This window comes from Somniosus microcephalus, chromosome 1 (genome assembly GCF_052327205.1).
Source record: "Somniosus microcephalus isolate GS21.2 chromosome 1, FLI_Smic_1.0, whole genome shotgun sequence".
Taxonomy (NCBI): domain Eukaryota; kingdom Metazoa; phylum Chordata; class Chondrichthyes; order Squaliformes; family Somniosidae; genus Somniosus; species Somniosus microcephalus.
The window spans coordinates 83,055,467-83,068,490 of NC_140987.1; the positions used below are offsets into that span (position 1 = coordinate 83,055,467).

A 13,024-nucleotide genomic window follows, 5' to 3' on the forward strand; every position below is an offset into this window, starting at 1 on the left:
TTTTTTTTTTTAATTCATAGGGTGTGGATGTTGCTGGCAAGGCCAGCATTTATTTCCCATCCCTAGTTTCCCTTGAAGGTGATGATGAGCTGCCTTCTTGAACCGCTGCAGTCCATGTGGTGAAGATGCTCTCACAATGCTATTAGGTAGGGGAGTTCCAGGGTTTTGACCCAGCGACAATGAAGTAACAGTGATATATGTCAAGTCAGGATTGTGTGGAATTTGGAAGGGAACTTGGAAGTGATGGTGTTCCCATGCACCTGCTGCCCTTATGCTTCTAGGTGGTGGAGGTTGCAAATTTGGGAGGTGCTGGCGAAGAAGCCTTGGTGAGTTTCTGCGGTGCATCCTGTAGATAGTACACACTACAGCCATGACATACCGATGGTGGAGGGAGTGGGTGTTTAAGGTGGTGGCCAATCAAGTGGACTCAAGTCAGAAGGTCACTGGTTGTAGCTCCACTCCAGGGACTTGAGTACATAATCTAGGTTGACACTTTAGTGCAGTACTTGGGAAGTACTGCACTGTTGGAGGTGCCGTCTTTTGGGTGGGACGTCAAGCCAAGGCCCTGCGGACGTAAAAGATCTTGTAGCAATATTTGAAGAATATCAGAGCTTGTAATGTATCATACATTTCTGAAGGGCTCAAATTATCAGACCCGAGAATCACAGGATAGGATGGGCAAACTCATTGCTTGTGTAGCCATTTGGACAAAGATCACACCTATAGTAGGAACTAGGTGATCTACTGTTCATTCTCCAATCCAGAAAAATACCTCAAAACCATTAAACAATGCAATTTCTTCTCCTCCATAAAATGCATCTAATTTCCGCAGTCTTTTGCAGAGTTTTTCCAATCGAATCACCTCCCTCCAATTCTGCAGGGAGTTCTCCCAATGTCCTGACCAATATTTATCCCTCAATCCAACACCAGCAAAAAACATTTTCTGATCATTTATTTCATTGCTGTTTTTGGGATCTTGCTATATGCAAATTTGGCTGCCATGTTGCCTCTACATAACAATGATTACACTTCAAAAGTATAGCCCCCCCTTTTCTCCCCCAGTGTGATCCTCTGTCTTTTTCTCTTTCCACTACCTGCTCTCTCTTGTACACGTGTGTTCCTTTATTTTTTAACTCGATTTGAAGTGCATACATATTTAAAGGACGCACATGCCTTCGAAGGTGCAACAGAGGTTCCCTAGATTGATCCCTTGGATGATGAGAGGGTTGTCCTATGAGGAGAGATTGAGTCGATTGGGCCTATACTCTCTGGAGTTTAGAAGAATGAGAGGTGACCTCATTGAAACATACAAGATTCTGAGGGGGATTGACAGGGTAGATACTGAGAGGTTGTTTCCCCTGGCTGGGGAGTCTAGAACTAGGGGGCATAGCCTCAGGTAAGGGGTCGGCCATTTAGGACTGAGATGAGGAGGAATTTCTTCACTCGGAAGGTTGTGAATCTTTGGAATTCTCTACCCGAAAGGGCTGTGGATGCTGAGTCGTTGAGTATATTCAAGGCTGAGATAGATTTTTGGACTCTAGGGGAATCAAGGGATATGGGGATCAGGCGGGAAAATGGAGTTGAGGTTGAAGATTGGCCATGATCTTATTGAATGGTGGAATAGGCTCGAAGGGCCGTATGGCCTACTCCTAATTCTTAGTTCTTATGATTTGTGTATCATTATTTTCTGAAGTCTTGGGCTGGGATGTATATTTACCCCAGACTCCAGTTTAAGATCATTGATCTGTGGACTAATGCAGTGGACTTGAATTGAGTAAACAAAAAGATATTGTGTGTTCTAACTCTGACGCTCCTAGTAAGAACAGGCCTGGACAGATTGAAAAAAGATTCATCTTCGTTACCGAAACAGGGTAAATGCAGTGATTTATATGCAGCCAAGCTGGAAAGGCCAACCCTGAAGATGTAAGAGCAGCTGATCTGTTGGGAAGAAATCAAGAAAGATTCCCTATTGTTTAAGAATGAAGAAAATAAAGTAGTCTCATGAAAAATAATAGGATCACATCAACAGAGTGAATTGAAAGGAGTGATTTCCAGTGATTGTCTTTGGCAAGCGTTGCCTTTTATTGTGCTCGAGGTAGGAGAAAGCAGCAACATATGCTGTCATTTTCAAATTGGGCCTTGGTGAATTAAAGTTGTACTTGGAGTTATAGAATGTCTGGCAATATCATCATTGGACATATAATTGGAATGTCATTTAAATAGTCCACTTGCCTTTCGATGTACAATCCAACAGAAGCCCCAGCAGAAGCCCTCAAATTTACCAGCTTTCCTCTTCTATAATAAAGAAAGAACTTGCTTTTATATAGGGTCTTACAGCTGATGCAGTACTTCTGAAGTGTAGTCACTGTTGGAATGTCGGGGAATATAATGTTTACAATACTGGTTTCTCCTATAGGTTTGCACTGCTTTAAGCCTGGTGAGCTGTGTGTCTCCTGCTAAAGTTGGTGGTATGGGCAGCCTGCTTCCAGTCCACTGATGTTCTTGGCCAGTGCCAGGCGTAGCTGAATGAAGGCGTTCCCTGCCCCTCCAGCCTTTTCGTACAGCATAATGACTGAGATCCGGAATCCAGTAGATTAGGGGATCACACCTGCATCTGCCACTGCAACACCCCATGACTGGAAATTCTAATAGTTACTCGGAGTAGAAATCACAGTTAACCTCAACTCTGGTACAACCACAGCGATGAAATTTGAAGCACTTGTTCAGGGAGAGTAACAATTGTGCTGCTGAATTAGTGGGAATTAACCTCTGGTAAATGTACCTTTTTGAGCTTCTCCACATTTTGGAAGCTATTGTCATGAGTTCTAAAAGATTTTGAGTGGTATATATGTGCTGCTACTTGACACATTCACAAAGCATGCTGGAGATGGCTAGCTGTGGTAAAGGATTACTATATCCTCTGACATGGAATTTACATTTGTCCCTAACACTTGGCAGCAATAGTAAATATTTGCCAAGAGTAACTATCTCCAATACAATTCAGTTGCATGCTCCCTTTGGATTTGAATTTGTGCTGTAAGAATTGAGAAAACATTCTAAATATGGTCTCGGGAGTTAAAAGAACTGGATTGTGCAACTCCAGATGCAACTGTGTAATATTCGGTGTGCAAGCAAAGACTGGTAAGTCATTGGTCACATGACTGCTAGATGAGGCTACTTTTTGATGTATCGGTGCTAAGTGCCCATCGTGGGCTAATGGCACAGTATTATAAAGTTGTGTACAGTAACACATCGACATGCTTTGCAAACAGTCTTGTTGCAGAAGATAAAAGTTACAATGTGCTTAAGTTTTGACTAGTACAGTCTACTCCTGTTGATTTAGTTACATTTTGCACTAAAAATTTGAATTATCCTGTAACTCAAATTAAGTGACTTTTAATTGAGGAGTGGACTGTACTCATTTAAATTACTAGGAATACATCTCTGCACCGGTGGGCACATCAACTTTTGAATTCTGTTGTTTTTTGAATTCTTGGCCCCAAAAGCTCTTTCCCTAAAGTTGCTGTGCTGCTTCAATAACTGTGGTGTGGTGTGCTTAAGCATGTATATGAAAGTCAATTATTTTGGCTACTGCAGCACTAACCCACTAACTGCTGCAGCAAGGATGCGATTCTGTAACCTCTTTACAATATTGCTGGTAATTAAAAGTAAATCCCAATATTTTTTATTAAAAAAAATGTCTTGGATTTTCTTGAACAAGTTTGTAGATTTCTCTTGTACTTTCACCTCTTACACCTTCAGCATGATGTTTCAGTCAACTTGCATGAACGGAACTAACATCCTCTTTTCCTCTTCCTCTTTCACTCCAAGGCTGCCAAGCAGATCAAGGATAGGTAAAAAAAACACTTATTTATCTTCTCTGGCAATTGTTTAATAATATACATGTGTGCAATATCTATTATAACTTTATTAATGTCAGAATTGAGAGAATAAGGGATGGAGAGTAGAATTTCCATGTTTTTGTCCAATGGTACAGAAATGAAGCTCATCTTTACATTCATCTTTACACGGGGTGGGGTGTGGGGGGGTAAAAAAAAAAGGCATACATGATGTGCTTGTTATTTCCCAATTAATCCACTTGTATGAATGGAATTGGCTTTCTGCTCGGCGAGTCTGCCACTAGTGGCAAGGTACTGAGCTGGGAAACGATACCTGGTGCATAGACATTAACTTGAGTCTGTGCTCCAATATTAGCGGTGCAATGCGTCCCAGCTGAATGACTGCCTTTTTTGTCTTGCTTGGGACAAACTAGTGGGTGAGAAGGTTTTTGAGGGTCACAGTAGTTGAGGTGGGGCTCCAGCTCGGTCCACTTAAGCTCTGTTTGTCACGGGACTGGGCATGGCAATCGCTCAGGATTTAGTGTATCAGTAATCACCGTGTGGGTTGCTCACTAAATCGCCTTCATCAGCCTGCTGTCTATTTCATTGGCTTTGGGTTAGCATCAGAGAACTTTATTCACTCCTTCCCCAACCACCATCCGTAGTATTCAAACTAAAAAGCTGCCACTAGTGGCTTGGTTCCAATGGAAAAATCCTGCCTTGTACTTGATCCAGCTAACAGGCACTCATCAATGCTCTGATACCTATTCTAAATTGACAGCAAAGTTGGAAAATTCATTTGAAATTTATGCCAAATAATGATTTGCACTCAAAATCACATGGGAAAATGGTGAGAGGAATATGGGGGCTGTCAGACTGGAGATCACTGAGCACACAACTTTATTTTTTAAATCTTATTTACAGCACTGCCGAACTGACATTATTCTGAGCTGCCCAGCATGTTTCCCAGCTCCTTGACTTGTGCATCTTTTAAAACTCGCAATCTTCAGCTAGTGATCTCGCATTTATACTTTTTAATGTGTTTAAGTGAGTATGCCATTCAGTGCACCTTAGTCCTGCTCTCCTAGTGTTTTACTTATGTCAGCGCCTATGATCCAAAGCTGTATCAATATGATTCTGGGACCCTAGCTGTTTCACTTTTTTGGATGGGTCATTGGAGTAGCAGTGTTCACCGTCTATAGACTGGACAAGGCTATTGTGACCATCCATGTCCTGCAGAAATACGCTGTTTAACCAGTTGTAGAGCGAGGTTGATGGTAGCTGTGGACTTGGTCATGTACTCGCAGCTGAAGGTGAAATGTAGTGGATAAAACCAGTGAAGATCAAATTAGCTTGATACAAATATCCTTACACTCCTGTTTTTTATCAGTACAAATAGGCTGAAAAGAGTACCTTGTATTTCTAATAACTTGTCAGATTTCACATTAATTTCATAGGGTCACGATGGCTCCTGCATTTCGACTATCTCTAAAACCAAAGATCAGCGACAACATGACTCATTTGATGGTTGATTTCTCCCAGGAAAAGCAGATGCTTAGATCACTGAAATTTTTACCAGGTAAGAATTTGATTTGTTGGTCTACCCAAGTTTAGATCAACACCGTGCCTGTTTAGTGCTTGCTCTATTAATGGAAAAACACTAGCAATTGCTCTCTTGCTCTCCCAACAATAAATCCTAGGCCAATAGGGCAAGCAGTTGACCTGCTCAGACACCTGCTCATCTCAACTGCTCAGTTCCAAGTCCTGGCAGTGGGCTACAAACTGGAGTGATGTGTAGCTCTTCTGTACTTGCTTCCTCCCCCTTCCTCTGGAGAAACATAAAACTTCAGTATTCTCCTCTGATCTGGCTGCCCAATCCCCGCACCACGTAAAATAGGACAATTTGCACCTAGGGCTGTTGCTCGCATGGATGTAAAATTTGTGCCCCCCCCCCCCCCCAATGGCCAGCCCCCAGAAACAGCTGCCTCCCCACAATAGTGTGACTGAAATCGGAAACTGAAATATGGGATTCAGCCTGTACCCAGTTTTTTTTGTTTTTTTTTGTTTCAAGCAGAGCCGTCATACATGAGTTTTAAAGGGACGGGAATCATTCTCAAGCCTGTCAATGTAGTATTTCCACAAACATTCAGTGGCATTTTCTGTCATTGTAAATGCTCATTTAATAGTTTGCTTCTTCATGCGATTGTGTTTTGAAATCTATGGAGAAGGAATATCAATGTTGGTATTAAATGGACATTTTCAAACCTCACTGAGCATTACATGCATGCATCTTCCTAATCTACTGTGGCACCTATACTGCCAGGTAGAAGTAATCCGAATCTGCATCAAAAATTCTGTGCCCATTATTAAATGTTCTGTTTTACCAATACAGTAATTCAGCTTAAAAACATCAGTCTGCTGTAAATTGTATACTTTGTACTCTTGTAACTGATGCAGTTTGACTAGTGAACTTGTATCAGTCTGCAGCTTAATTTGCACAAACTGAATTGACAAAAGTACAAGTTACTTAAAACATTTAAAGTAGGGTGAATTGTGTGTTAAATGCACTTTTTTCCCCTACACGTTTAAATAAATCTTCCACTCTTACCATATGGATCTTGTGGAGAAACAGATAAAAGCCTAAAATAAATCGATAAAAGTATGTGGACTTGTCTATTGAGGAATTATCTGTAGATTTTTCAAAGCTCAGCTGGATTTCTTTCAAGTTTAGAAGAGCTTATATAGGACCCTATTACAGCAGGTCTGATTATGCCACCTGTTTGTCTAGACTATACAATGCCGTGTTAATCAGACATCTGTCGCCTTTTCTGTTAAGCTTTTGTCATTTAAAATTGCGTAGATTGATGGATTTCCCTAGGTGGTTATTTTCATTCCCTGAGCCTAATAAAAAAAAAAATTTTAATTGAAAACTGTCAGCCATGGGCTATGTCATTATTTACAATATATATAATGTAAGGCATTGTCTTCGGTCCCCGCCACAAACTTCATTCCCTAGCCACCGACTCCATCCCTCTCCCTGGCAACTGTCTGAGGCTGAACCAGGCTGTTCGCAACCTTGGTGTCATGTTTGACATGGATGAGCTGCTGACCACATAACTGGGCCATCACCAAGACCACCTATTTCCACCTCCATAACATCGCCCGATTCCGCCTCTGCCTCCGCTCACCTGCATCTGAAATCCTCATCCATGCTTTTGTTACCTCTAGACTTGACTATTCCAACGCACTCCTGGCTGGCCTCCCACGTTCTACCCTCTGTAAACTTGAGGTCATCCAAAACTCGGCTGTCCGTGTCTGAATTCACATCAAGTCCCATTCACCCATCATCCCTGTGCTCGCTCTGAACGCCTCGATTTTAAAATTTTCATCCTTGTTTTCAAATCCCTCCATGGCCTCGCCCCTCCCTATCTCTCTAACCTCCTCCAGCCCGACAACCCTCTGAGATATCTGTGCTGTTGCGCATCCCCAATTTTAATCGCTCCACCATTGGTGGCCGTGCCTTCAGCTGCCAAGGCCCTAAGCTGTGGAATTCTCTGCCTCCCTTCCTCTCTTTCCTCCTTTAAGACACTCCTTAAAACCTACCTGTTTGCCCAAGCTTTTGATCATCTGCCCTAATATCTCCTATGTGGCTCGGTGTTTTTTATAACGGTCCTGTGAAGCGCCGTTGGACATTTTACTATGTTAAAGGTGCTAATTCTCTTCCTTGTGTTTAAATCCATGGGATGTATCTCTATAACCTCTATCAGCCCTACAACCTCCCCCACCCCCTATCCCCAAACTCTCCATTCCTCTGCCTCTGGCCTTTTGTGCAACCCCCTCCCTTTGCCCCACATTGCGGCCATGCCTATAGCAGCCTAGCTCCTATACTTGGAATTCTCTCCGCCTATCCTCCTCCCTCTCCTCCTTAAAGCCCACCGCTTTGACCAAGCTTTTGGTCGCTCCTCCTGATATCTCCTTTGGCTCCGAGTCCACTTTTTGTTTAAGCCTCTGTGAAGCATCTTGAGACATTCTTCTATGCTAAAGATGTATTCTAAATGCAAGTTACTGTTTCTTATCCTCATTCTTCATCTTCAATCATAATCATCCCAGGTACTTCTGTACCTAGAGAAAATGCAAGTGTCACTGTGACCCTTCATGAGTGGTAGGAACTCACGGCTAAAAGGCTTGACCCATGTCCATGAACTTACAGCAAATAACGCTGTCCTGGTCCTTGCAGCTAGGGTTAACCACAGAGTTGCCTTTGGTTTAGGAGACTGGCTGGGAATTCAGTTATTACTTTGGAGAGGAGGAGGACGATCCCAAGTCCTTGTTGGAGCTTGTCCTCGATCAGTCCAGTAGAGTTTAATTCCAGGGTGGACCAGTGCCTGAACATGGCTTCCCTAGATGTCCCTCTTTTGGCCCTCAACTGAAGGAGTCTCTGTGGATGTACAAAAGCAGCCATTGGTGTTGTGCAGAGTAGGTGGCATCTGTTGGGTCCATTGTGCCTTTGCTAATTTACCTTATGCCCAATTGCTACCAATTTGATGATTACCAGCTGCCCTTTAGGCATCGTCAAGATCGCCATCCCATGCTAAGGTTAATCTTGTGCCTTCAGACTGAGAGTCTAAACAGGTTTTTTTTTGTTCAGCTTTGTCCCTCGGGATACCCGCAGGAACTGCAAGCCAAGTCCTTAAACCAGGGATTCCAAAACTGAACACCGTACCCCAGATGCAGCCTCACCAAGGCCAGCTACATCTTTAGAATCATTTTCTTAGACTTATAAATCAAAAACCAAATTTTTAATGCTTCACTTGCGAATACTGAACCGATTACTTTAACAACCGATCCACCAAACCACTTCCCCCATCCCCCCAGATCTCGTTCCCGCTCTGTTACCTGAAGCATGTTACCATTTAATATGTAATCCAAATTCTTGCTGCTACCTATCTCATGACTTTGCCCGTATCTACATTGAACTCCATCTGCCACCTCTGCTCATTGACTTGGCCTGTCCAGATCCTTTTCTAAATGTCCTATTCTGGGAAAGGCATATTTGCATAATTTGCTTAAGGACGAGACATGACAGCTTGGCTTCATTCTATCCCAGATATTGCAAGAGGAGAGGAGCTACCCTTTGTGGGTTAGTTGCCCTATGTTCAATCAAAGCAGGAGCTGTAGGCCACCTTGTGACTTTAGCAGGGGGTCCCAGACATATTTACCATAATCCATGCTGGCCCAAGCCAACGGGTAGATTTGCTGAGAGCCCCTTTAGGTCTCGACTCCGTTCTGTCGTCCTGTAGTGATCCAAGCCTACCAAGTGGAGCTGAGGCCTAAAGGGGCTCTTGGCAAATCTACCTGTTGGCTTGGGCCAGCATGGATTATGGTAATATGCCTAGCAGACTGTCTGATAGAAGTAGATCTCAAGGATGCTGTACTGTGGTTTGTTGGAACAATGAGACTGAACAAATCTCTTTAGTCCCGGGTAATCAAATCACTGTAGCTAGACATTGCGTCACAATGTCAGTAATGCCACTAAGTAGGGCCAACTGATTTTTTATTACAAAAATGTTATTGGGGCAAAAATATATATATAGGATATAAATTGAGAGGTTTAAAAACATCTTTAATTTATAAATATATACTCTGAGTGAAGCATTAGTTACAAAAAACAGATGTATAAAATAATACTACTGTAGTAGACAATGTTCCCTTGAATTTCTTTTTTGTGCGTGACCCATTCAAATTTTTGCACATGTGCAGTTTCTTCAATGTAAAAGCCAGTGAGTGACCTGCATGGGACCTGCAGCTTAGCATGAACATTGCTAGTAGATCTCTCGAGGCTTTGCTTATGGGTAACCTGGGAACTGGCGCATTGGGGAAAATTTTAACCTGGAGGAACGCGCGGGGGGGGTGGTGGGTGGTGGTGTTAAAACTGGCAAAAATGCAAGCAGGTCAGGAAGCTGACTCTAACCCGCTGCTCACACGCAACCCCCTCGGGAGAGATGGGTTATCTATTAACATGCTATTCGCTCAATAGGCGCAATATTTCAACTTGCTTTCAACTCGCCTTCACATTTAATGGTGCATCCACAGGTTTCCTAGGCTTCCTGAAACTCGCCAGTGAAAGTGAGGCGCGAACACAGCAGCTTGAGGGGACTGTATCAAACTCGTGAAAATATGGCAATAAATATTCAGTACTTACAACTGCTTCCTTACCTGCTCATGGGAAAGGATTTGTTCACAGTACTTTTGCTGAGAATTTACTTTCTATACTTTGGAGGTTTTCTGAATCGCAGCAGGATGGGTGACACTTTGGTGCCTTAGATTGGACCTCGGACAATGAGCAATATGACCAGCAGCAGTCTGCTCTTGAGACACCTGTAGCTGGGCAGCAGAGAGGGGAGCAGCAGCTCGCAGGAGGCACTACCCGCAACACTGGGTGTACAGGCAGAGACTGAGTTTCCTAGACATGTCTGAACAGCAGTGTTTCAGGAAACTCAGGTTGTCACGTCAGGTGGTGGCAGACATCTGCAGCCTCCTAGAAGACGACCTGCTGGCCCTGGTGGTCACGCGTTACCAGTGGCTATCAAAATCACCACTGCTCTCAACTTTTTAGCCTCCGGAGACATCCAGGATCTCTTGGTCAGTAGCCTACAAATACATAAGATAGGCGACTGGTGGCTTGTTTGCTGGAGCCGGAAATTATGTGAACTTCACCTGTGATGAGATCAATTAGAATGAATGGGTGCTTAGGTTTGCAGGGTGTTAGCGACTGCATGCACTTGGCAATCCAGGCACTCGCAGATCACCAGGAGTATTCGTCAACTGCAAGGGCTTCCATGCCATCAATGTTTTTTTTAATTATTCGTTCATGGCATGTGGGCGTCACTGGCAAGGCCAGCATTTATTGCCCATCCTTAATTGCCCTTGAGCAGGTGGTGGTGAGCCGCCGCCTTGAACCATAGAGGGCAGTTGAGAATCAACCACATTGGTGTGGGTCTGGAGTCACGTATAGGCCAGACCAGGTAAGGACAGCGGATTTCCTTCCCTAAAAGACATTAGTGAACCAGATGGTTTTTTTAATGACAATCCGGTAGTTTCATTGTCACCATTATTGATGCTAGATTTTTATTCCAGATTTATTCAATTAGCTGAATTTAAATTCTCCAGTTGCCATGGTGGGATTTGAACTCATGTCTCTGGATCATTAGTCCAGGCTTCTGGATTACTAGTCCAATAACCTAATCACTATGCTACCGTACCCCATATGCAACCACAAAAAAATATTTATGCTGGTGTGCGCAAGATCCCTGGGGAGCTGCCATGATGCTTTCGTCCTGTGGCAGTCCAAGCACCCTGACATCTTCGGATCTGCAAGCAGACTTAAGGGGTGGCTACTAAGAGACCAGGGATATCCACTTTGAACTTGTCTGACACCTGTCAGAAACCCGACCAATGAAGTCCAACAGCGCTACAATGAATGCCATATGACCACCAGATGCATGATTGAACAAGCCATTGGCATGCTAAAGATGCGCTGCAGGTGCCTAGACCGATCTGGAGATGCCCTTCAGCACACACCAGCCAGGGTGTTCAAAATGATCATGGTGTGCTGCGCTCTACACAGCAGCAAGGTTTGGACTTGACGGAGGTACAAGGCGCAAAGCTCAGATCCTCTTCAGACGATTCCGAGGAGGAGGTAGGTGATGACAGCAATGCACCACCAGCTCCTCACATTGCTGCCAGGGATGCCCTTATTAATGCAAGGTTCACTTAGGTTGCATCAGTGGACCGATGTCAGAAGCACATGCAACGGCCACTCTTCCCGCCCTCCCTTCCCCCCCCTGCCCAATGCCACTGACGAAGCAGTCCTGCAAACAATCTTTTGTGCATTTCCCCCCCCCCCACCCCCCGCAAATTGGTCTCCATCAATTCATGTCTTCCCATTCATCATCAAACAAGTTAAGCGACTTGCCACCCAGCAACCAAGAATGGGGAAGATGGGAAAGTGGTGCTAAATAATAAGTTTAGTTAAAGCACATAAATTTTAACATTTACATTTTCCTCATATACCCTTGTGCAACTACAAAGCTTGCCTCTTTTCCTTCTGCTTCTAAGTGGTGCAACTCCTGTGGCTTCAGCAGAAGTAGAGGCAGGCTGCTCCGATCCCTACTCTGACTGCTGGGATGATCTTGACCAACGACCACTGGGTTTTGGAGCCTATGAGGGTCCCGCCAAATACTGCTCCGCCTGCACCAGTGCGGGGGCAGACTCCGACATCGGGAGACAAGGCAGCATGCCTGGTACTGACTGAGGGGGGTGCAGCAGGTGAGAAGTGGGAGCACTTTGAGTGGAGTTCCCACTTCCATGTTCCCTTTTGCCATCGTCCCTCATGGCCCAGCTGCATTTCACTGTTACCACTCTGCTGGAGAGCACTTTGGTGCAGATCAGTGTGGTGCTGTAAGGCCAAAGCTAAGATATCTGTCATTCTATTTAAGGTGGCAGACATGTCATCCAGAGTCTGCATGGCCATGGTCAAGGGACACATGCACTCATTTGATTGCAGAGTTTGATGTTCCACAGTGCTGGACACTCTATCCATGGAAGAACACATCATCGCAAAGCCCGGCAACATCAACCCACTCATGCTTGAGCTGGACTCCTCCATTCTCTCTGCAGTCGTGGTCAGTGTGCTTGGATGGCCTTTCAGTGCATTGCACATTCTGTGCTGCTACTCAATGATTCTCCTTTTCATCGACAGCCCCTGGTGTACAGCATTTGTGTCTAACTGAGCAGAACTTGGAGATGGCGGCACCCTCCGACACGGAGTCTCCACTGCTATCCCTGCCACCACCGTCTCCTCTTGCTCACTTATGAAGGGTGAGTCACCAGGTGAAAACCCAACTTATCTGTCTAACTGGTCCCAGCAAAGTGCGAGTATCTGAGCTGGTGCATGGTATGCATGAGTTGTGTGATGGTGCACCCTCAGATAAATTAGCTCCGCTGAGGAATCATTGTCCGCGACCGCCACCGACTGCTGCTATGCATGTGAAGGCCCTGTCGGAGATAAAAGATGAATTAGCACCGGCAAGGTTAGAATGTTGCAACTTATCCTTAAGAAGATGATCATATTTCACTCGCTGTTGAAATCCAGCCAACAAGACTAAGTGCTGTATGTGATAGGT

General features: G+C 44.3%; 1 protein-coding gene across 12 annotated transcripts in view; it reads left to right on the top strand.

Moving 5' to 3' along the window:
• LOC147124203 (FSD1-like protein) overlaps positions 1-13,024 on the top strand; it is a 93,568-nt gene that overhangs the window by 42,513 nt on the left and 38,031 nt on the right. For all 12 annotated transcript variants that reach the window (XM_085983798.1, XM_085983818.1, XM_085983832.1 and 9 more), the window contains exons 5-6: positions 3,832-3,854; positions 5,297-5,418. In XM_085983798.1, coding sequence (XP_085839924.1) covers positions 3,832-3,854; positions 5,297-5,418 — 145 coding nt within the window. The remainder of the gene's footprint in view (positions 1-3,831; positions 3,855-5,296; positions 5,419-13,024) is intronic.